This window comes from Nilaparvata lugens, chromosome 14 (genome assembly GCF_014356525.2).
Source record: "Nilaparvata lugens isolate BPH chromosome 14, ASM1435652v1, whole genome shotgun sequence".
Taxonomy (NCBI): Eukaryota; Metazoa; Arthropoda; class Insecta; order Hemiptera; family Delphacidae; genus Nilaparvata; species Nilaparvata lugens.
The window spans coordinates 8200826-8228165 of NC_052517.1; the positions used below are offsets into that span (position 1 = coordinate 8200826).

Here is a 27340-nt window from a genome sequence, read left to right on the forward strand (position 1 = left end):
ATGTTGGTACAATAACTATTGATATAATTCTGAGTTGCATTACCAGGAGCAGTGGTTAAGATTAGAAATATCACTAAATATAAACATAATGGTTATGTGTGTTATTTTTCAATTTCTTACATGTTTATTAAATTCATCAAGTAGTACCGTACTATGGCTACAATAATTATTGGCTCTTCCACAGTTTATATTCAATGTTGTGCTTTACAATATTCTGGTCAGACTTATTGGCTGAATAAAACAAACTATTTAAATGTTATGGAATCTATTGTGATGAGAACTCCATTATGCTTCTAGAAATAGATATGAGAACTTTATTATTTGTCAATAGAACGAAATTTATTACAATATCATGACACATTTCAAAAGTTTTATGGTATTTTTGGAAATTCAGCTTTCAGGCTATGGTACCTACCTTTCATTTTTACTCCCTATTATCTACGATTTACTATTTCAAGTTCCAAAACTATATTGGGAATAAAGAAAAAACATGAATGAAATTATATCGAAGTTAATAATCACAAAAATATACTTTAATGAGTGAAAGCAAGCAATTTTACTTATAATCCCATATATTTTATGAAATATCAACACTATTTTGTTACAGTTCCCCCCAAGACATTTTCTTGAATGATCTTCACCGTTGATAATTTTTCTTGAAAAGTTATTCAACTGTTATTATCAAATGAGTTATATCATGGAGAAAGGATAGTACAAGAAGGGATATTCCATGGTATAGTGCATTTATGTTCCAATTTTAATGTCAACTCAAGCAGATAGTCTTAGTAGTTTTTTTTTTGTGAAGCTGTGACGCTTGTCTCTGATACTGTGCCACTCTTACAAACTCACCCGGCCAAAACAGTAATAATAGACAGTAATCGACTTGAGTTGACAAAGAAATCGGATTAAATTTGTAAAATTAACGACCTACATCATGGGATATCTTCTTATGCTATCTTTTCTCTATGCTTATATTCATGAATGAAGTAATAAAAGAGTGACTGCCTCAATTTTTTTCCTAGAGAGCGAAGTTAGGGAGCATTGGCCCTCTCTTATACCCAATTTTCTGAGATAATTCATTTTTGTTCATCAATATGATTATTTTATGTATCACAGATGACCTGATATTTTAGATCCTATTCAAAAATATGTTGGGTGTCACGAAGTGAATTTTGTGATGAAAGGAGAATCGTTATTTAGTATATAATTTGGATAATTTCTTTATTTTAGAGGAGGATTAGGGCCGACAGTCAAATTTATTTTATTAGGCTTCGAGTCAAGCGTACACATTATCATCATCTCCAGCAGCCCTACAGATTATCATCTTCGAATTCATCTTTTCTGTTGACGTCATACTCTTAACCAGAAATAGCCAGATTTTTTTATGAGTTTAAGGATCCATTTCTCTACAAAACATTGCAGTCAGCAGCAGCTGTACCATCAGAGCGGGCTACCGTGTTGAGTTGGAGTCAAGCTATCAAAATGAAAAAGTTTTCTCAAGTAAACATTTTTTTCTGATCATTACTTTTTGAGTTATTATGAGCGCCTGAAGTTTTAATTTTTGTAACAGAACATTTCAAATTCGGTAAGAGATGAATCCATGAGATTCAGAGGATAGATTCTTCATGGTATTGTTTATCAAGTAAAATAAGAATTTTCTGAAACTATCAACTTTTGAGGAAGATATTCAATGTGTGCCTGCACTTTTTTAAAGATGATAAAGAAGACAATTTTGAATAAAATTTAGAAATAGGCCGACACATCTAGAAAATACCTGAGTCTATACCTAATTCATGCAGGTGAACGGGCTAGAGTCAAGAAAACTTCAATTAATCTTGCCATGCCTGATTTAATAGGTTTATACTATAGAATAACACTACAATTTGAAATAATAGAAAAATACAAACAGCTTCAATAAACATTGGCAACTAAAATCGAACAACAGAAACAACAATTTCATGTTACTTTGTTGACATTCTTCATCTGATTCGGGGGCGCATTACTATCCCCGTTTAGATAGCAATACGTCACAAAACCAAACAATATCAGTCATCAATAACAAATATTAACTTCAACATAAAATTACTCAAGAAAGAAAAGCCCGTTGAACCCAAGTTTCGTCGATAGTAACCCATATAACCCATTTCATAATAATTTTGAATCCCCACTTTTGATTGACATTCTCGAATGAACCTTTGTTTCACTACACTGCACTTTCGTTGGTCTGTACGTTGCTTTATCGTTGGGGTTACAGCACCTTGTTTTTGGCGGTGAGCTTTTACCGGTTGAATTTGGCTTGACGGCGACGTCCTCTTACGTCCCTAGACCAGTCGTCTGAACGGGTGTCTTGAAGCGGTGTTACATAAAGTTGCGGAACCAAAGGGGTGGTAGTACAAGAAGTTGGTTTGGGGACACACATGAACCGCTGTAAATAAATGTATTACAGCATTAATTTCTAACTCTTCCTACAATTCATCAAAAGCTAAAACAGGAGTTATCTATTGATTACAATTAATTAAATTCTCTCATTCTTTGAATCCTCATTTTATATAGATTTTTATCTTTAAACTACTGATTCTTTTTATCAGAATTAATGGATCTTCTTCACAAATAATTCAAATTGAAATGATGCTAACTATATGATATTTTTCGTTTGGTTTGCGAATCAATATAATTTTTCATATAGTAGCTCGGCTAGTATTGTTGGAAACTTGTGCGCCAGCCAACATTTATTTTATTTATTATTTATGAACTATAGGACGCAATCCAAGTGTAAATAACGGGCATTCGCCCAAACTGCTCAGAACCTTAATTAAAAATGAACATTCCAGAGTTTATGATTTGATTTACCTTTAATTAAATAAAATTAGTAGACACATAGAAAATAATTTAAATTGTATTAAAATTTGAACATTCATTAATATTAATTTCCTGGAGAAGAAAAACTTTCTTCTTCATCTATTAAGATTTCTATCATAAAAAATTTACTAAATCATTCGACAGCCTTAATGACATAAGAAAACAGAGTCTGAAAAATATAAATTAAAAAATGTCATAAACTCAATATGAACATAATCTTAAAAGTTTCATTCCAATTTAAAGGCTATCTTCCTGACTTTCAGCAATACTCTACGATAATATATCTCCAGAAACAATAACTCAAATGTAACGTAACTGAAAACTTTCTATACTTCTGTAGAAAAAAATTTATAAGTATCTTCCATCACTAATAAAATCAAAAGGATTATTCTCAATCAATATTATTAACTTGAAAAATAACAGGCTTAATTAATTCAATACTCTTATGGAAGTTTCAATCAATAAAACTCCTAAATTATATTTTAACCTTATTTTACGTACCTTAGCGGTTATTTGAAGAAACAATTATTCGTACATGATGAAGAAACACAATTAAACCTTTCAGGACATGGCACTACTAGTAATTTAAACATTAATAAAAAATAAAACTAGCTCCTACATTAACTACTGAAATAAACTTATAAACCTGCCCAAAAAGGGGGAAACATAGTGACTACATCTTACTCTCGTAGTGCTCCTAGCAAAGTGTCCTCCGGAACGTAATCTGGTCTCTCGACTGGGGAATCCCCACTACTGTATTTAGAAACAGGTCTCCTATTGGGCGAATGGAATCAATTTGACCAATCGTCGCGTGGCTTCTACAGCCTTTGGACCAAATAGTAACTGCAAAATCGTAGTTTGTTATAATTTCAATGCTTGCTGTTTTCCAACTTATCGCATTTTATGTCGCGACAAGAAGGCTAAGTTTTAGAGATAATTCCATAATCTACATTCCTCGACGACTCGGAGCCACAATTTTTAAATATCTATCATGGGAAACTCGAAGTCATGGCCGTTCATAATAGAGAGAGAAAATAATTTATTTCGCTAACTCACTTACAATAATGGCTCTAGTCTATTGCGTATTAAATTTACTATTATAACTTGGGAAAAGGCCTGAATTAAAGACAGTGCCCGGCACACTCCCCCTCCTTACGGTGTGAAACACGCAAAAAGAAATCTAATCAGGATATGTTATCATAGAGGCATTCTGTATGATTTGGAGAGTCGAATTTCTGGATTGATAGTAGGATCCAATTTGAAGCGGGCCCTCTTCAAAAGAAATCTCTTTAATCATTCCGAAATTCAGCAAAATGTATAACTAATAGAGATTTGTGGCAAGAGTCTTTAAAACTGTGGCAAGAGTCAGGACAAAACAATATGGACGTGTCCACCTTTTTAAGTAGGTACTAAAGACGGACCGAGTATAATAATCTTGAATACTTCAATCACTTATTGAGTCCCTGGTTATTTTCTTGGCAAACTCTAACAAGGGAAAACGTTTAAAAGAATCATAGTTTTAATTGGTCCTATGAACTCTAACGTGAAAAGAACAACAGCTGAATCTGTCAAGTGAGTAAGGAGTGGTGACGTCAGTTGATAGATAACGTGAACCCATGCTGGCTCTTATCGCTTGTTAAGGTAGGCCTATTCTTTCTCAGTCAGCTGACTTGACTCCGTTTTTGTTTACCGGTATCCATGACGATAACTGATCTCGTATCCAATCCCAGGTTGTAACGTTCGACCCTCTGGAGAGGGCGGGGTAATTGAGTGCTGTCCAGCTATAGCCTAACTCTGCCCCGTTAGGTCGGCAGCTCACCCCTGGGTAGGACTATTACGAGACTTGTGATTATTATTATTAACTTTCACGACGAAATGACACACTCCGATCCTATAACGAAGCAGCAGACACCTAGTCCGCGAATTTCAACAAGAAATTATCTTAAAATGAAGCTTCTAGAGACAAATGATAAAAAAACATTGATAGACAAAGGTCACAGTGTTAGAAAGAATGTGGATAAACAAGTAATTAATAAAACACCAAAAAATAATAATATAGTTCATGACATAGGAGTAAACACTAAAAATACAATTAATTTGGTCACTTCCATGCTAAACAACGAATGGGTGACTGATGAGGTTCTCCAAATCTATTTCAGCGCAATGAATAATTCTATCAACAATAGACTCTCTATATGTATATTAAATCCTGTAATTGTTCAAGCGGTAAAATGCCTCGACGATATTTCTCAGTTAGTGTCACCATTGAAATTAGAGGACCAAGAATACATATTTTTACCTATAAATGATGCTAAGAGCACTGAATTGAAAGAGGAAGGCTGCCATTGGAGTCTTGCAGTTTATGTTAGGGCTCTCAATGAATACGTCTATTTCGATTCGATTGGAAAACACAATTTGAAAGATGCATCTATAGTGACAAATAAATTGGCTAAATATATTAACGTTGATTCTAATATGAACATACCTTTATTGCCTAAATTAACTCCTCAGCAAAGTAACACGGTGGATTGTGGTGTTTATGTAGTCTTAATGACAGAAACAATCATCTCGAGAATACTCAGAGCTGAATTCGGATTTTTCGATGAAAACATTCTCACATTACCCACTTTTACTGATCTCGAAATATGGACAAAACGTGCACAAGTTGCTTCTACATTGTATACTTATGACACATCAGTATATTCGGTGAAAAAAATTATGGATATGCTGCTAAGAAGACGCGACAAATCAGTTAATAATGAACACAATAATATGGAGTTAATTAGAAAAATGGATAGTAAAATAAAGACTTTGGAAGATGAAATTCAGCGGTACACTAGACAATTGCATGAACAGGATTTAAAATTACAGAAATTGAAAGGTGAAATGGATGTGCGAGACAATAGTGATAAAACTAGTGTCAAAGAAATCGAAGAAGTTGATGGGGAAACGAATCCATGGAAACGAACATCAAGCATAAGAAGCAATGTTCAAACACTGTTAGAAGCAAATAAGGCTGGAAACAAGTTTAAACAAGTTAGAGTAAGGTGTTTCTCTGACAGTCAGGGAAGACAGGTCACAAATAGGATCAGGTCAAAGAGTAATTATGAAGTGTTTAATATGATGAAGCCAGGGGCGAAATTTGAAAGAGTCACAGAGGAGAGTGAAAGTATGTGCTCTGATATGGGTAATGGAGACCTCGCTGTGTTTATCGCCGGAACAAACGATGTGGCATGTAACGAATCTAATCGTCTGATTCAATCGTGTAAGCGGAGACTCACAAATATGCGCCACACCAATGTATTGATCTTCTCAGTTCCACATAGATATGATCTACCGAGATGGTCATGTGTGAACAGGGAGATTAGAAGAACCAATGAACGCTTGGAAAAAATAACCAAACACTTCTCCAATGTGTGTTTCTCAGATTTAAGTTCTTTAGGGCCAAGATTTCATACATCACACGGTCTTCACTTGAACTATCTGGGGAAAAAATTCATTGCCGATACCATATTGAACACCGCATCGAGAATCACGGAAGCCATGGAGTCACCTAACCAGCCAATCCCTTTAGGACAACAGAGTGAGAACAATAGCATTTTTTTAGACTGAACGGCTCAACTACTGACCTATCGCCACCTTCCAGGACTTCAAGATGCAATGCGAAAGCAACAGTGAACAATAATTATATAAGAACTCAAATTGAGGGTTGCCAGAGCACTGAAGTGAACATAATTTCATGGAACTGCCAGGGTTTAATGAATAAAATCAATTACCTAGAAGTAATCGCTCTTGAAAATAAATGTGACATGTTAGCACTAAGTGAGCACTGGATGAGTGATGACGAAATTGTCAATATTGGCTTCGAAAATTTTAAATTAGGATCATACTTTTGCAGATCCAATAGAATTCATGGTGGGGCTGCTATTTTCATTAAAAATAATTTAGAGTTCAATGTGATCCATAAAATTAGAAATATGTCTGTGGAAATGGTGTGTGAGGGTTGTGCAATCAAAGTACCTGAATTGAATGTAATCTACATGTCATTATATAGACCCTTTAACATAGATAGTGCAATCTTTAATAATTTTCTAGTCATTCTTAATGACATGTTAAGCTATCTGTTTACTTTTAAAAAATTCAATGTTATTCTATGTGCTGATTTCAATGTTAATTTTAATCAAGAATCTAGTCAAAGAGATGATCTTCTCAATTTACTGAATAGCTTTAATATGCAAATAACAACAAATGAGATAACAAGACCTAGTGCAACTGGCGGCTCTTGCATTGACAATATTGCTACTGACATTCATTTTAGTAGATGGGAAAGTAAAATAATAAACACAATTTTCTCAGATCATTTCGCTATTGGGCTGTCAATAAAACTGGAGAATACAATAAATTATGATAAGAATATTACTTTAAACACAAATAATAATGGTGAAGGCTTAAAGACTAAAACAATGGGTAGGAAGTTTGGGAAGTCCCAAATTCAGCGTTTTATAAATGATCTAGATAAATTGGATTGGACTGAACTTTATCAGAGTCCTGTAGAAAACAAATTTTCATACTTTTACAATTTGCTCAAATATTATTTTGATCTTAACTTTCCGTTTGGTAGAAAGTAAGAGCGAAACAATGTAGTAATAAGTGGATTGATAATGAGATTGTCGACGAACATAAAAGGCTAATTGAAATGCATCAGCGATACAGGAAAGACCAAAGTAATATAAACTTAAAGAAAACTATAAAAGCACATAAAAAGCATCTAAAAAGAATTATCCTCCACAAAAAAAAGAATTATATTGACTCAAAAATAAAAAAATCAACAAATGTAAACAGAACAATATGGCAAATAGTTAACAATGAAACAACAAACAAAAAGGACAAGAAAGTTATTAAAAATATTGTACTTAAAGAGAATGGTATAGACATAGATGATCCGTATAAAATTTCAAACATACTAAACAATGATTTTGTAGGGATGGTTGACACTCATGTCATCCCTTATCTAACCAAAAGTGACGTAACAGATGAGAAAAATGAAAAAGTTACAAAATTATCATTTAGATGTAAAACAATTGAAGAGAAGGACTTAAGTAAAATAATAGATTCGATAAAACCAAAATGGTCAGCCGGCTATGATGACATACCAATAAAAATAATCAAGGATGCTAAGTCATCACTCATCAAACCTCTTTTGCACGTAATCAATGCCTCAATTATAACTGGAGTGTACCCAAACGAATTAAAGATATCAAAAGTAATACCAGCATATAAGAAAGGAGATCCATCTGACCCTCTCAACTACAGACCTTTGGCCATCCAACCTGCCCTATCTAAAATATTTGAAAAGTGTGTACTTGTTCAGTTAATTGATTATTTTGAAACTAATGGTATACTTGACAAAGAACAACATGGCTATAGAAAAAACAGGTCAACCATTACTGCTTTGATAGAGTTCATAGAAAACATTTTAGAAAACTTAGATGAGGGATTAAATACTGTGGGAGCATTCCTGGATCTAACCAAAGCATTTGACAGTGTGAATCATAAATTATTATTAAATAAACTTCAAAATTACGGAATTAGAGGTAAAGAGCTTAGCTGGATCAAGTCATATCTAGAAGGACGGCAACAGTATGTAAATATAAAGTATACAAGCAATAAAAATCAGTACAATATTGGATCAAACTTAAAATGTAATAACTATTCTGTACCACAAGGATCGGTGTTAGGTCCATTTTTGTTTCTGTGCTACTTAGGGGGGTTGCCTAAATACATGTGCGATTTAGTTGAAAATAGTAAATTATGCTTATACGCTGACGATATAAGTCTGTGCATTGCTGATAAGGACTGGAACACAACAGAAATTAAATGTAACAATTCTATATCATTAACTAAAAAGTACCTAAATCACAGACATCTGCTACTTAATGATAACAAAACAAAGTTCCTCCATTTTACTTGTAGAAATTCAGAGGTAAAACAACTTAATTCCGTAGATAATAAGAAAGAAATTAAATTTTTAGGTCTATATCTTGAAAACACACTTAGTTGGTCCGTTCACATTCAAAAATATGTAAAAAATTAAGCTCAGGAATTTTCGCGCTGAGACGACTAGCAAAAATTTCCAACTTAGAAACGTTAAAAGCAGTGTACTTCGCAATGATCCACTCCCACATTTCATATGGAATTGAAATATATGGAGGAACAAGCATCTCAAACTTAAATAAAATACTCCTATTACAAAAAAAGCAATAAGAATAATTCTAAATCTTGATAGAGAGCAATCATGCAAGCCATTCTTCAGTAAGTTAAAGTTCATGACGGTGTACAGCCTGTACATTTATAGGACAATATTATATATAAAAACTAACGAATCTAGATTCCCACGGCAAGTAGATATACATAATTACAACACAAGAAATAAAAATAATTTTACAATAAAGAAACACAATAAGGAAAAATATAAACAAAGTCCAACGTACATGGGAATAAAATTTATTGGTTGTCTCCCAGGTTGCATAAGACATGAACCTGATAGATCAAAATTTAAGGAATTGCTGAGAGCATATTTGATGGATTTAGCATGCTACAGTATAAATGAGTTTACTGTAAAAAAATGAATTTTATACAGTCACTAATTTCTCTTTAGCTTTAAGTTAGTTTTAGTTTTTGACTTTTTCATGTACATTTTCATGTATGTTTTGGAAAGAAATAAATGATTGATTGATTGATTGATTGTGAATGTATAATTCTTAACTATGAATGGATGAGTATTAAGCTATTGAAAATGGGTATAGTATAGAATATTATGATAAATCGTCTTATGCTAAATAACTTATTATTATTATTATTATTAGAGACATCATTTACATACATTGTATTATGACTGTTGATGACTTCAAAAATATTGATCATCACCCGATTTACCAAACAATCAATTATCTACTACCGTGAGAAAACTGTACAATTATTTAATTTACCGCGAGTATGCAGCCGTGCATGAAATAAAATTAAACCTAATTCACCTACCTAAATATATTTAATATTACGAAGTTAATAACATAATTTAATGACTAATCTAGTTGCGCAAGTTATTTACATTCCGGAATTTCTTCTATATACATTATTTGTCACGTAACAAAATCTTTGACTAATAACCCTTCATGAACCCGTAATGAATCCTTATAACAAATACGGTAAATATCTTTATCATAACTCTTTTTCTCCTTTCTCCTTCTCATTCATTAGGAATCATCTCGTTGAGTGTATAGGGACAAGGCTACAGAGTGGCGCCATACTCACAAAAACTTATCCAATTATAACTCACGACAAAAAATCTTGTCTTCAATAGACTGATCTGTTTCCTATTTTTTTTTTATCTGTTTCGGATATTTTTCAACATGACTCAAGCGTGATTTTGCATTATAATATTCCAGTAGGAAACCATTATGACAGAACGCTAGTCAAAACAAAACTATGATCGAGTGCCAGGCTATAATCGACAATTATTTCTGTATTTCGCTTCTCACTAGAGTATTGTCATTTTCTCACTGACTACAACTTCAACTAGATAAATTGACTCGACAGCGATCATGGTTATTTATCTCAAACTCAAAGTACGTGACATTTTCTCTAAACACTGGAAGCATAATTTTCATCGCATGATTTAATAATATGAAAGTTCAGCTCTAACTTAGCATTGATGGACTGCTACAGCTTGCCTTCTGATTATAAACATTATTGAATTTACCAATACACTAACACATTAACAGGCTACTATTACACTATTACTGATTCTCAAGTTCACTGACATTTTCAACCTTACTGGAGCCTCACATAATTATTTCTCAACAATAAATTTCATATCCAACTAGTTTCAATTACTCTACTAGATCTCAAAATATCTCAACTTATTCACATGGAAAACTTGATTGCAATTTTACTATTCATCATTAAAAAATTTATCATTTCATTAAAGATTTTCCTATTTTTTTTATTTATTAATTCTTTTTGACTACTTATCTCTAAAGGGTCCTACTACTGTTAATTACCTCAATTTAATTTTCCCAACAAAAATTCTAATTCCTTTTTGACACGAATTTTCCTACATATTTCTACCTTATATCCCCATTTAAATTTTTAATCAACCTTTCAACTCTCAACTACAGAATAATTTAAACTCATGCTTAACTCAAGAGATTTTCCCTTTTCATTTCAAATTCAACTAGAAGAATTTCACTGTTTATTTTATTTTAATTTAACCCGTTCAGTACTGTTCCAATATTTATTTCTACTTTCACTGATAACCATTTTAACATTACCTAGGTACTCGAAAAAGTTTCTCTGTTATTTTTTTGTATACCTTAATTAATCACTTTAAATATTCATTGTCTAAAACTTTCAATTTTCGTTACCATACCAAATTTCTAATCAACTTTAAACTCAATAATACCCCCTTTTTTACCAATTATTACTTGTGTTTTTGCGGCTGACTTTCCTACCAAACATTAACGAACCTTTTGACTGGGCTTCCCTAAACTGCCTTATGCTGATTGTTTTCCTTACAATCACTACGAAGACTCACTAAATATCTAGATTTCGGTTTACGTTATTCTACTGACGAGCCCCATAACTCTCGAATGAACCAGACCGTTTACTAGATACAAAAAAAATCTTAGCTCACACCATCTTCGGTGCCTTTCGCTAAAATTATACAATTCCACCGTACAAATTGCAAGGTTAGTCTCAGCTAAATTCCTTGATTTGTTACATGGACAACTTTCGGGCAGTGCTCCGTTCTCTCTGGACACGGACCTACACTCGCGCCGATTACCTAAATTCACACAACACACATAGGCAGGACATCCCCTTGTCCTCCTCTAAATCTTGAGTCTCAACTAAACAAAAAAATTCCTCACAGTCTACAGGACACGTCATCAACACAACGGATCTTTACACTATCACTACGCATGCCTACCGCAAAAATCACACCCTAAAAAAAAATTTTCCAATAATAAAACTGATTCACCTTTTCGAGAATAAACATTACTGATAAAGGGACTTAACAACCTCATCTGAATCAACTTATTTTTATACAAATTCCCAAGGATTTGATCATCGTTACAACTTTAATCTACAACACCCAATTATTTAGTTTAAACATCTCAAGGCCAAAACTACTCATCAGCAACTTTTCAAAATTACATATCAACAATAACTAATAAAACAGTTTCCTATTTATTCTCTGATTACCTTCGATCTACCTAAACTTATCAAAAAAATTCCTATTTTCCTCAAACATTCTCCCATAATAATTTCCGAATTTTCCTAATTTAATTGGGTTAACCTTTAAAATCTCAATATTCACTTTCACTACTACTATAATGATATTCAACAACCAGACGTGAGACCAGAATTCGTACGTTGACATTACAATAATTTCTATCATCATTCACGGAATTACAGAATGCAAAAAATTAATTCAGCACTTAGAATCAGTTTTTTCTCACATGTCCTAGTTTCTTCTACTCATTTTTATTCTAACGTTAAACCTTTCAATATCAATGATCAATTTCAATATGAAGTTTCAGAATACTTTCAACTTAAGCATCAATGATACTTGACTTTATCTTTAAGCACTTCAAAAGATTATCATTTTAATGGTTTAACATAACTTAATAACTTTCCTGTTTCATCTACAATTATTTAAACTTCAGAAAAATTGGAGTAGCAACTATAAATTATTCATTCAACTCCAAACCCAAAATATTGACCGTGAACACGTTCACAGAATGAATTATTAAGTATAGACTCAGAAAAATTGATCTAGTATTATTAGAGTAAGTTATGAAAAATTTAATTTTTTAGAAAATTTGAATTCCAGAGATTTAAATATCTCTAGACAGCAGAGTGGCGCAGTTGTGTGCCTGCACTTTTTTAAAGATGATAAAGAAGACAATTTTGAATAAAATTTAGAAATAGGCCGACACATCTAGAAAATACCTGAGTCTATACCTAATTCATGCAGGTGAACGGGCTAGAGTCAAGAAAACTTCAATTAATCTTGCCATGCCTGATTTAATAGGTTTATACTATAGAATAACACTACAATTTGAAATAATAGAAAAATACAAACAGCTTCAATAAACATTGGCAACTAAAATCGAACAACAGAAACAACAATTTCATGTTACTTTGTTGACATTCTTCATCTGATTCGGGGGCGCATTACTATCCCCGTTTAGATAGCAATACGTCACAAAACCAAACAATATCAGTCATCAAATAACAAATAATTAACTTCAACATAAAATTACTCAAGAAAGAAAAGCCTGTTGAACCCAAGTTTCGTCGATAGTAACCCATATAACCCATTTCATAATAATTTTGAATCCCCACTTTTGATTGACATTCTCGAATGAACCTTTGTTTCACTACACTGCACTTTCGTTGGTCTGTACGTTGCTTTATCGTTGGGGTTACAGCACCTTGTTTTTGGCGGTGAGCTTTTACCGGTTGAATTTGGCTTGACGGCGACGTCCTCTTACGTCCCTAGACCAGTCGTCTGAATGGGTGTCTTGAAGCGGTGTTACATAAAGTTGCGGAACCAAAGGGGTGGTAGTACAAGAAGTTGGTTTGGGGACACACATGAACCGCTGTAAATAAATGTATTACAGCATTAATTTCTAACTCTTCCTACAATTCATCAAAAGCTAAAACAGGAGTTATCTATTGATTACAATTAATTAAATTCTCTCATTCTTTGAATCCTCATTTTATATAGATTTTTATCTTTAAACTACTGATTCTTTTTATCAGAATTAATGGATCTTCTTCACAAATAATTCAAATTGAAATGATGCTAACTATATTGATATTTTTCGTTTGGTTTGCGAAATCAAATATAATTTTTCATATAGTAGCTCGGCTAGTATTGTTGGAAACTTGTGCGCCAGCCAACATTTATTTTATTTATTATTTATGAACTATAGGACGCAATCCAAGTGTAAATAACGGGCATTCGCCCAAAACTGCTCAGAACCTTAATTAAAATGAACATTCCAGAGTTATGATTTGATTTACCTTTAATTAAATAAAATTAGTAGACACATAGAAAATAATTTAAATTGTATTAAAATTTGAACATTCATTAATATTAATTTCCTGGAGAAAAAAACTTTCTTCTTCATCTATTAAGATTTCTATCATAAAAAATTTACTAAATCATTCGACAGCCTTAATGACATAAGAAAACAGAGTCTGAAAAATATAAATTAAAAAATGTCATAAACTCAATATGAACATAATCTTAAAAGTTTCATTCCAATTTAAAGGCTATCTTCCTGACTTTCAGCAATACTCTACGATAATATATCTCCAGAAACAATAACTCAAATGTAACGTAACTGAAAACTTTCTATACTTCTGTAGAAAAAAATTTATAAGTATCTTCCATCACTAATAAAATCAAAAGGATTATTCTCAATCAATATTATTAACTTGAAAAATAACAGGCTTAATTAATTCAATACTCTTATGGAAGTTTCAATCAATAAAACTCCCTAAATTATATTTTAACCTTATTTTACGTACCTTAGCGGTTATTTGAAGAAACAATTATTCGTACATGATGAAGAAACACAATTAAACCTTTCAGGACATGGCACTACTAGTAAATTTAAACATTAATAAAAAATAAAACTAGCTCCTACATTAACTACTGAAATAAACTTATAAACCTGCCCAAAAAGGGGGAACATAGTGACTACATCTTTACTCTCGTAGTGCTCCTAGCAAAGTGTCCTCCGGAACGTAATCTGGTCTCTCGACTGGGGAATCCCCACTACTGTATTTAGAAACAGGTCTCCTATTGGGCGAATGGAATCAATTTGACCAATCGTCGCGTGCTTCTACAGCCTTTGGACCAAATAGTAACTGCAAAATCGGTAGTTTGTTATAATTTCAATGCTTGCTGTTTTCCAACTTATCGCATTTTATGTCGCGACAAGAAGGCTAAGTTTTAGAGATAATTCCATAATCTACATTCCTCGACGACTCGGAGCCACAATTTTTAAATATCTATCATGGGAAACTCGAAGTCATGGCCGTTCATAATAGAGAGAGAAAATAATTTATTTCGCTAACTCACTTACAATAATGGCTCTAGTCTATTGCGTATTAAATTTACTATTATAACTTGGGAAAAGGCCTGAATTAAAGACAGTGCCCGGCACAAATGTACCAAAAATAACTCAACTAAAAGTTATGTTTGGTCATTTTTAGTAAATTGAATAACTTTCTCAAAAATTGATCATTTCAGAAAATTGTTATTTTACTAGATTAACTATGAAGAATCTATCCTCTAAATCTCATGGATTTATCTCTTATCGAATTTGAAATGTTCTGTCCCAAAAATTAAAACTTCTGGCACTCATATCTCAAGAAGTAATGATCAGAATAAAATGTTTTCTTGAGAAAACTTTTTTATTTTGATAGCTTGATAGTAGCCTATACAAATCGAAAAACTTTGAAAAATATCACCAGTGGAAATTTTATTTTTAGGCTATGCACAGCCTCAATCTGTTATAGCAATCAGCAATATTGTCAGTATTAATCCAGGCCGGCCGAGCTGAGTGGAATCTGCTTGCACACTAACTTTGCAGGATTTAGTTGGGAGCATTCATATCAAACCTGGTGATGCCGGGCTAAGCTTAGCTGAACTGTGCAACAAATTCACATATGTGAGTGGCTTGACAGCCAACTCGATCATTTTCTGCCTTCTTTCAGTTTAGTTTGATCTTTGTGAGCTGTGCAGTATTTTGTATTCCAACTTGAAAAATGTCTACAATTAATATTGACATAGAAATGTTCATTAAATTCTATACAAGAGAAGCATCTCCATCCATAGCCTTTTTTCATGTTCTTGGAGATGCTTGTATAGAGTTGTGAACTGTCCACTAGTCTCATGATCTATTTATTGATATCATGAGTCCAGGATCTTCTTCCTCCCTCATGTTCATCATCAAGAGTAAAACTAATATCCAGTAACATCATCATCAGAGTAGATGACATTATTATTGCTCTTTCAACTGAAAATGACAATTTGAACTGATAGTATGCATGTCTCACTAAAGACTAGAAAACCTACCAAGCAAATCAACAATTGGCTTCAGTGCAAACTTAGGCAGATTCCACTAAGCTCGGCATCGCATTGCTCTGCCTTGCTCGGCTCAGCCCGGCCCGGCCCAGCTTTGGTGTGAAATCCCCCTAATGTTCTCAGTCAGCCACGTTTCCAATAAGACAATATTCTCACAAGAAGAATTCAAAAGTGCAAGAGATAACTCGTGAAGTTCAGTCCTTATTCCACCAACATTTTGATAGCAGACCGAAAGTTGTTGAAATCTAGAGTCTGTGTAAGTCACCATCACTAGAGATAAGAATTGCTTTGCTGCCTTCTTCCCATTTAATCTTTATATAGCCTCCTTCATTGAGCCACAGAAACTTGTACTCCTTGTCGATTATTATTTGCTGTACTTTTGCAAACAAAATCCGTCTTGCTCAGGATAAAGATTGATTTAAATATAGATGGGTTCATCACAGATGCATGTTGACAGTGTTCGTTTGACACGTATTTTCTGCAACATTAACTTCTTATCAGTTCTTTGTACAAACCACACTATTATAGTACCAGGAATTGATCGATTGTTCTGCTTCTTTAAATCAAACATCTCAGCACGAACTTCAATTTTCAATGGCTTACCAACCTTTATCACCAAGTGTTCTCATTTGGGATCTCAGGTACACAAAATATCTCGAAAGTATCAGCACAAGAATATTGTTCAGTGTTCACTGTCCTCTAGCCTAATCTGGAGTTGGCATTGGCAACGTAATTTAAGAGACTTGGCAATGCATAATAATTATATTGTGGACCTCACCATAGAGCCGCCCAGAGTGGCAATGAATTACCAACAGTTCTTCAGTCTGTAGTTTTTTGTCTTTGGTCTGTCACTCTTAACATCAGTAGTCCAACTTTGTTGCCTTGTACAAAAGTAGCTTGTATCAGAATTTATAAGGATTTTCCAATCAGTAAAACTATCATCATTAATCAGTATAATATTTCAATATTATTAAATATGATGCATTAATTCGAATTGATCCATTTCAAGTAATTTCATCTAGTGAGGTCCACGTTGTAATGACAGTATTTGATCAACTTTGGTTTTGCTATCCTTGTCTATCATTCTTCAAAGCCGGTAATATTATCCTTTCCTAGGTCCACAACAATGACAATAATGTTTTCGACAGTGTAGAAATATAATTAATTAATGCAGAGAATTGGCATCGCTACTCTTCTATCATTATCCACTGCCATTATAAGGTGGACCACACTAAAGTATTTTTGAGAACAAAAACTGAGTAATTTGAGAATAAACTTGTAAACATATTAAACTTGTAAAAAATTTTGAACAGGAACATCAACAAACTAGTTAACTCTAACAAAATTTGTGAACTGAAATTTGAGAACAAAATTAACAATGCTTCAATTTAAGTGTGTTTTGAAATTAGCGGTAAATTTAATTTCTACAAAGATGACGCTGTCTTGGTGCATTGGTTAGATAGGAAGCTACCTTTCTGTATGTATTATTCTGTGGCCTGCTCCTGGATCGATCATTGCTTAGACCAGGGGCCCGTTTCACAAAGGTACAAGTAGGTTACAAGTCTTGTTGCCAACCATGGTTTTGGAGCTGATTACTAGCGTTTCACAAAAGCAGAATTGTAAACTTGTAGTTACAATGAATTTCTACAAGTTTACAAGTGATTTGCTTGTTACAAACAAGTGTTTCACAAAGATTTTCATTGTAGCCAACAATTTTTGTCAAAATTACTTGTTCGTAACTATGAAATTTCTACCGAGGTGGAAAGCTATATAAAGGATTTACAAGTGATCATTAAAATGATTTTAAATATTCAATAAATATTTCTAATAATCAAAAATGCCCTATATCCCTCTAAAATTGATTCTTTTGGAAATATATGCATCTGGAAATCAAATTTGATAATTTCCAAAATAGTTATTAATGTGTTTCCTCATAGGTTATGTGTACTATAGCATATTTATACACAGTATATATCATTGATATATATAGTTAGATGACTAAGCTATACCTTCAAGCGTTTGGAAGCATGATGCCTCCTTCATTTCTCGTCGCCATTGAATATCGGGCAAGAAGTTCAGGCCCCAGACAGACTTATATGGGAAAACATCAACTTTCATTGCGTTATATCTTTCGACATACTTGATGGATTTCAATATAATTTTTTTTTAACTTTTCGTCATTCCATTACCATATGATACAATGACTTGTTCATTGAACATTATTTTTACTCGACCAAACATCTAATTTAGTGAACCTACCTCACTACAGTTTGATCCATTCTATTAGCAAATGAATCTCATTTTTTACAATATTTTCCTATTACCATGTATTTAGGATATGGAAAATAAAAAATTTATTATCAAATCAAATCAAATCAAATTTATTTGCCATAATATCGAAAATACAAATCAAAATAGACAATACAAAGTTTTACACATTAATATAAACAATTTCTATAGTACATAAAAATAAACTTTGATAATAAAACTTATTATATAGGCGCTGCCTGCAAAACCTCTAAGGTTTGTGTGCTGGCAGCGAGTATCAATAACAAAATACAACACTAACCAATTTATTGAAGTGAAAAAGAAAAAAAGAAATGAACTTGGACCTAATTATTTAAAAAAGTTGTTAAAAGTACTTCATATGTGTATGAATAACGGTAATTATAGATCGCTAATATTACCGTATATTTTATTAGATGGCAAATAATAATAAATTAACCATTATCACAATATTTCGTGAAACTGTTTCTCACAGCGAATACAAATACCCGACTTCTTGCCCGAAATTTTTGGTAGCTACACTAGCGCAGTGGCATCATAGCGGACTTCGCTCTTCTTAATTTTATTCTCTATATCAATGGTATATATAGTATACATTATATATAGTACATCTACTATATATATACAGAGTACATATAGTGTGTAGGTTACAAATTCAGCAATAAATGAAGTAGACTGTACAAAAAACATTATATTGCTTCCAAATATTTTCAAAGTAATTATTGAAAAGTACAAGTAACCTTTATAAAGGATGAAAAAAGGAAATCATCATGAAAATAGGTATGTTTACTATGAAGTACTTGTAGAATGTAAAATTGTAAACTTGTAGATCATAAATTTTTGTGAAACGTGAGTACTTGTAAACTTGTAACTACAAGTACTTTTTCGTAACCATGGTTGGTGACATACTTGTACCTTGTGACATAGGCCCCAGTTATAGAATAGACACGCGGGATGTCTAGCCTCTGAAGCCAACATCTACTGCCAAATCCACCCATCTTGACGTCACAACAGTGACGTCACGCATCGTATGGAAAACTTTCAGATTGTATCTATTTCAGATTCATGGTGTTTTTAGGTTATTTCTAGCTACGGGCGAAAACGATATCGGTTAAGTTATAATGTGTTATGTGATATCGGCTTCAAAGTTATAATGCGTTTTGAAAATAATAAGGTACGGTAGCCTACAAAACTAATTAAATTTATTGTCATGCTGCAATGAGTTCACTTACATCATAACCAAGGATAATATTACAGTTACAACTTACAATATTTATGTGTATAAATTTCAACTAAGCCTACGCATGAAAAGATATTCCACTTTTTTTCCTAAAAATTTCAGTGCAATTATATGCTGCGCAAGAGATTACCATTTTCATAAATAATAATTACATAAATAAATAGCAATCTGCTATGGAAAACAAGCTATGGAAACATGTTTAACAACAATGTAAGTTACACACCACAAACACTTACACAACAAACTCAAAAAAGTTTTCTATAATTTTTATGAGATGCGTGACGTCAAGATGATGCAGTAGGATTTTGCAGTAGATGTAGGCTACATCGACTTTTAGTATGAATATACAATGGGGCGTGTCTATTCTATAACTGATCTAAGAATCATTGCTGGGTGCCTGTTATCTATGGAATGTGTGTACTGCTCTTCTATTTAATTTATTATAATTTGGTGATTTTTTATCTTGACCTAATACCAATTTGACTATAAAATTTGTAATTCTTGTACGAATACCAAAATGGAGTCAGAAGTAAGTAACCTATTTGAAAATTTTATAACCACTGAATCACAATAGTCTTAAATAACCTAAAAACCAGTAGGGTCTATTTATTTCAATAATAGGTAGGCCTACATCACGGTATTAATAGTTAATCAAATCATATAATATCATATAATGAGCAAACACAATTCAGTTATTGCTAAGGAGTAGCAATTATTTGGATTAGTACATCTAAATTTGTAATTTATAGTTTGCAAGTTTATTTTCGAATAAAATTGTATCAGAATTATGCATAAAAAACTAACCTTATGACTGTGACATACCGTAACCTAAAAATGTTCAAGAAAAATAATAAAAGGATTGCCTTGGAATTTATATTTCAATTTGAATGTTATTAGGCAATGCTATATTTATCATATTAATAATACAACAATAATAAATTATTATTATTCATTTATGCAATAATTCATTTCTCTGCTCCCAAATACATAGCCTAATAATGGAGTCCATTATAATTGTAAACCACCTTGTATTCAGCCATGTCTGTTTACATTCAGCAAGTAATCAGTGGAAAAGTATGATGAGCTGATCAGTGAACGTACCAGATATAACATTTTGTTTCCTAATCAGTTAGACCAAACAGTGCTTCATTTAGTGACACGTTCACTTGCCAATCAGTATCTGCTAAAGTCTGTGAGATTACATCTAACATGAAGAGGAGAAACCCATTTCTCCTTCCACAGTTTGTAGCATAGACAGAGATGGTCATCCTGTGTGCATTTGGATGCACCGTGTCATTTCGCTTTACATTCTTTCAATGAACACATCTCCATAATCACACCAAACCAATGCCAGAATGGATACCTGCTGCCAGTAAACAACTTTGGAACAATGCCAGGCAATAGCTTGTGGGGACTATTGGCGCGATGCATTAGAATGCTGCTAGGTAGTGGCAGTGGTTAGTGAAGGATGGAGCATCAGACACCTCCATCTTTGAGAAAGGACAGTATTAAAAGTAATATTACACAGACTTCAGTTGGTGAATTTTCAACAGCAAGTAAGCAATTGATAGTTTGCTTGGGTGATCATAGATGAAATATTTAATAAATTCATCATAGTTCTCTGGTGACATTTGCTTGTCTAGATTTCAAGTGTGCTAAAAGCAGCTGCAAAAACATAACATTCTGTTATTTGTGTTATCATCTAAGATGATCCCAACATTTAGGACCGAATTCACCAAAACGAAAACTTGGTTTGAGGTCCAGTTGATTCTCAATAAACAAAAATCTGGTGTGGAGCACTCACACAACTTTCCTTGCCATTATGAAAACTAATCACCTGACGCTAGTGTTACCCGAATCTCAAGTCTACTATTCTAAGATCTGAGCCAGCTGGTGACAGGACAACAACGCTGGAGACACACGTGGTCTGCTATGTCTTCATAGTGTTGATTTAATAGAATCAACAGTTTGCAATTGAATAATCACATTTTCTCGAATTTCGAACTTATTTTCAATTTTAGGTGAAAATGTTACTGGACATTAATTGTAGAGATTTTCATGCTCAATCTTTTCAACTTGAAATTTTCTGTTTAAATTGTATCTGAAGCCTGATAATTGAGAAACCAAAATCAAACTTTGCATAGATGGGGCGGAGCTCCTGAAATTTTTACAGATATGTGACTTGTGGCAGTTGATAGAGCTTATCAATGACTACTTTAGGTAGAAATTTGATCAAAATCATTGGAGCCGTTTTCGAGAAAATTGTGAAAAACCCTGTTTTTGACAAAATTTTCGCCATTTTAGCCGCCATCTTGAATTGCATTTGATCGAAATTGTTTGTGACGGATCCTAATAGTGTGAGGACCTTTAGTACCAAATTTTAAGTCATTTCGTTAATTGGGAGATGAGATATCGTGTACACAGACGCACATACACACACACACACACACACACACACACACATATACAGACCAATATCCAAAAACCACTTTTTTGGACTCAGGGGACCTTGAAACGTATAGAATTTAGAAATTGGGGTAGCTTATTTTTTTCGGGAAGCAATACATTCCTCACCTATGGTAATAGGGCAAGGAAAGTAGAAACTTGGTTTGAGGTCCAGTTGATTCCCAATAAACAGAAAATCATGTTACAAAAACAATTCAAAATCATCTGACTTGAAGCATACTGCCACTCAAACCTAGTTTTTGGTGAATTTGGGCCTATAATATCCTATTATATTAAGCAAGCAATTTCTGTATATCTGTTTATATTTTTCCATATTTATTTGTTTATATCTAGTTATTTATGTTCAATGGATCTCGAAAACGGCTCCAACAATTTTCACGAAATTTGGAACATAGGCCTAGTAGGTTTATGATATAAAAATTCGATTGCACTAGGTCTCATCCCTGGGAAAACTCGCTGAACAAAATTAAAAGGATAATTCATCCTTGGCTGAAACAGCTGAGACTTTCGTTATCTGTGGATAGTAAAAAATGAGCAAGTGATTCTGTGGAAAATCAAATCATCCCTGAAATTTATAAGCTGACATATAGCCACAGTATACATACAGTATGGAAACTTGGCTACTACCCTGGCGCAAAAATCCACCATCTTGTTAGGAAGCTCCGCATTGTAATAGTATTGATGGGAGGTTTGGATCACTTTAATGATCCATATCAATTGATCTCGTTTACCAGAAGACCAGGATTGGAACTTCCTAAGGTCATGTGATGTGTCTAGTATTTGCACCATGTAAAAAGCATTGGCTGGATAGACAGTTTCCATTCTATACCTGTTCAGTGGTATAGCCAGCTGTAAAATATAAACATGATTATTTCAGAGAATTTTGTTCTGTTTATCAATAAATAAAAATTACCAGCAAAGCTCGGTGCCCCGATATTTAACATAATAAGGCCAATCAAAAGCAAGATACTAACCTTCCTTTTCATCTTTAAAACATAATCAAACAGAACCTTTCATGTTATGTTCATCTTAGACAAATTGAAATCCAGCCAATCTTGGATACTCCATTTTATTCTGTCTATGGGGCATTTGTGATATGTTTAAGACATTCACTTGCTCTCTTGTACCTCAAGTTACATCCAACTTGTGCTTCTAAGCCCTTCATAGACCTCTGTGAATAAAAGTAGTCTTTATTATGATAATATTCGTACAATAGACTGTGATGTGTATTTGTTGAAGATGGCGAAAGTTACTGTTAAAAAGGAAGAGGAGGAGGATGAGGATGATAGCAGCCAGCAACCAGCTGCAGTGGAAGATGATTGCAGCCAACAACATTATCTAATCCCTGGCTACAACATGATCTTCATCAAAGAGGATCCATATGGTGAGATGCATTCTATCACTACCCGATTCTTGATTGACTAGGGTCTACACACCTTGCTTGGGTGATTAGATTGTGGCCAGCTTTCTCACATAAAGTGTTTGGATGTTTGGGAGTGGAACTCCTGTGTAAATGCTACTCCAGAATGGGCTGTCTGCCACATATCAACCATGCACATGTACAGAACAAATGTGCTAGGTGATAAATGTAGTATGTTCATACTATTCCATAAAATTGCATATATCAATCTAAAGAGGTTCTCCTACAACTTGTTATAGATTTGAAGGTATCTAATTTTATTTATTACCTCTGTTAACTTTTTCCAGTATCACTGTCTCTGTGCAACTACAATTATTGTTCTATTCTACTAAAGAACTTTGTTGAGCATATTATTAGCTTATTATCCCTTAGCCACATCCCTCACTTGCTGACTGTTTTGAGGTATTCTGTTGAGTGGGTGTTGGCTGGAGAGGATAGCTCTGTGGATAGCAGCACTCATTTTATACTAAGCCATAGCAGCCAGCCAGTCTACAGATGGAAATTTTCGCAGATGGCGTTTATTTTCTTGACAACTGATGTATATTATTGATGATGATTATAAGCAATAATCAACAATTAATATAATATTCGCTGGGAGGACTTGGATCAGAGTTACCTACCATAGAATGCAGAGGTAACACAAAATTGTTTGATCTGTTGTCGTATCATTTCCACTCACTTTATAATGTGAATGTCACTTTATAATATCCTGTTTTAATAATTTACATGTTGCATTGTTGATGATTGCAGATCAGCAAGAGGCTGAAGGAAGTGCAGTGAAGAGTGAACCAGAGATGTGGCCTTCAAACTGCAGCACATCTGGCCGAGACTATGCAACAGAAGTTGGTGGACTGAATGAGCATTCAATCTCTCCAGTGGAAAAGTGCACTGAGTCATCTGTGACTGGCAAAAAGACCAAGCTCTACAGCTGTGCTCACTGTAGCTATGAAACACCATATTCTTTTAGTTTGAAGAGACACATTCGGAAACACACTGGAGAAAAACCTTTCAGCTGTGAGTTATGTGACTTCAAAAGTTCTCAGTTAGTTCATTTGAAGAGGCATGTGATAACACATACTGGAGAAAAACCTTTCAGCTGCGAGTTTTGTGACTTCAAAAGTACTCAGTCAGTTCATTTGAAAAGTCATATGAGAACACATACTGGAGAAAAACCTTTCAGCTGCGAGTTATGTGACTTCAAAAGTGGTTATTCAGGTCATTTGAAGATTCATATGAGAACACATACTGGAGAAAAACCTTTCAGCTGCGAGTTTTGTGACTTCAAAAGTGGTTATTCAGGTCATTTGAAGATTCATATGAGAACACATACTGAAGAAAAACCTTTCAGCTGCGAGGTTTGTGACTTCAAAAGTGCTAGGTTAGATGCTTTGAAAAGACATACTAGAACACACACTGGAGAAAGAGCTTTTCTACCTTGTTTTGTTTAGAACATTCCTATAATTGTTATTTGTATATCTATAGTGAAAAGTACTTTTATTCTTCCCGATGGAAAAGTTTGAAGCCGGAGGCAAAGCCGAGGGCAACAATTTTACTGAGGGAGAAAAAACATTTTCCACTCGTGATATATACAACATTTTTCCTCCATCTACATTTTTATAAAAACTGCAAATAAAATAATTTTTCAAAACGTATGTGATCAAACAATGTGTTACAACATAATCTAAAAAGTAAACAGCTGGGCTGGCTTGTAATCACAGTTCTCCGCCAACAGTGCTATGTGCTATCTGTAGGCAAAAGTTGTAACAACAATGGCCGCCACAACTACAACTATGATGAAGTTCCCATTTCAAATTTGATTAGTTAATGAGGAATATTCGTTGGCTTATATTTTGAATAACATGGATTAAAAAAATATATACATTTTTTAGTATAGCAGTATGAAGTTTGTAATAATTTTAGCATACAAACATAAATTTCATATATTGATCAAATGTCTGGTTGAGGTATTGAATTTACTTGGTTTAATGACTACTCTATATGCTTCCTCATTTGAGCTTAGACCTTCTAACCCAAAGAGCTTTAAGCCTTGTACACACATCCATACAGATTCGCGCGAACAATAGTATGTACGGCATTCACTGTACGTCCTTGTGGACGCGTTCCACATATGCCTCGGCATTCAAAAAACTATCTGATTTGCAGATGACACGAAGGCATGGTAGATGTAAATTTTCCACAACAATGGCGTCATTCCATTATTGAAGATAATTATCACAAAATGCAGCTGTATCATTTAATTTTAATGACTTTTATAATAAAATCGAAAATAAAACTTAACAAACTATGTTGGTGGGTTGAACAATTGTAGGTTGAATTAAGGAATAAATTGCTACATGACATAAGATATGAGTTTGACAATTCAAACTTTATTAGGATGTCAAAACATATCTTGTTAATATCCTTGTTAATTCAACTAGTTATCCAAACAAATGATACCATCATAAGGGAAGCAATAACTTTACAAGAACGATTGGCTCTAACTTTGAGATTCTTGGCATTAGGCGATTCATTTGTTGGTTTCCAATATCTATTCTGAATCTCAAAAAAAGGAAATTTCTACAATAATTCCAGAAGTTTTGATGACCTAATCAAAGCACTTAACACTCTCCCACAAAATTGACAGTCTTCCTCAACGAAATTAGCCATAAATTGAATCAAATACTGAATTGCTGCCCATTTTAAACTAACTCTGCTCATACACATTACAAAACAAGATTCTCCAGAAGATTAGCTTCAAGATTAAGGAATACAAGTTCAAAGTTTGAATAAATCTCTCTATAGATAGCCTAGCTATCTAAAACGTATAATATCATATTGAAGATTACAATTTTAATTAACAACTCTGATTGATAACATAAAACAAACACAAGATGATTTGATAGCAATGGTAAAATAATATGTGAGCTGTACTTTTTTGTAGGAACCCTGTAGGAATCTTTTTTCACTTGAATTATGCAGTTCTAAATTTGTTAATCATGATACAAATTATATACTCCATGCATGTTTCTATTTAAATATTTGACAATCCACATATCCTACAAAATTACAAAAATCCTACAATTTACAATTAGTTATTGGATCACAATTTGATTTGTCATTCATTAACCTAATTCATTGGAATTAGGTTATGACGCTTTCAATGTTTACGTTTTGCCTCACCCGTATGGCAAAATCCGTCCACACGTACATTCAATGCTCGCCCGAGGCGCCTTTGAGCACACCAAAATACCGACAGGGTTCCGGTTCGCCCACATGCCTCAGCGGGTCGCATGAATTAGGAATATCTGGAACTCAAGATATCTTGCAGCTGGCCGGAATTGGAAATATATGGAACTCCGAATATGTTGACAGGCGGAACTCCGAATATCGTGCAGACCGGCGGAACTCAAAATATCTTGTCAGCTGGGGCCCGTTTCACAAAGGTACAAGTAGGTTACAAGTCTTGTTGCCAACCATGGTTTTGGAGAACAGCTGATTACTAGCGTTTCACAAAAGCAGAATTGTAAACTTGTAGTTACAATGAATTTCTATAAGTTTACAAGTGATTTGCTTGTTACGAACAAGTGTTTCACAAAGATTTTCATTGTAGCCAACAATTTTTGTCGAAATTACTTGTTTGTATCTATGAAATTTCTACCGAAGTGGAAAGCTATGTAAAGGATTTACAAGTGATTATTAAAATGATTTTAAATATTCAATAAATATTTCTAATAATCAAAAATACCCTATATTCCTCTATAGTTCATTATTTTGGAAATATATGCATCAGGAAATTGAATTTAATAAATTTCCAAAATTGTTATTAATGTGTTACCTCATAGGTTATGTGTACTATAGGTAGTATGTATACACAGTATATATAGTATACATTATATATAGTACA

At 33.4% G+C, this 27340-nt stretch overlaps 2 protein-coding genes across 11 annotated transcripts in view; one reads left to right on the forward strand and one right to left on the reverse strand.

Moving 5' to 3' along the window:
• LOC111053229 (gastrula zinc finger protein XlCGF57.1-like) overlaps positions 1-27340 on the reverse strand; it is an 89158-nt gene that overhangs the window by 35567 nt on the left and 26251 nt on the right. The gene's annotated exons all lie outside the window — the stretch shown is intronic.
• LOC111043467 (gastrula zinc finger protein XlCGF8.2DB-like) overlaps positions 19905-27340 on the forward strand; it is a 138967-nt gene continuing 131531 nt past the window's right edge. Inside the window, exons 1-2 of the mRNA XM_039440706.1 lie at positions 19905-20079; positions 23256-23400. Of these exons, the coding sequence (XP_039296640.1) occupies positions 20068-20079; positions 23256-23400 (157 nt within the window). The 5' untranslated portion in view covers positions 19905-20067. The remainder of the gene's footprint in view (positions 20080-23255; positions 23401-27340) is intronic.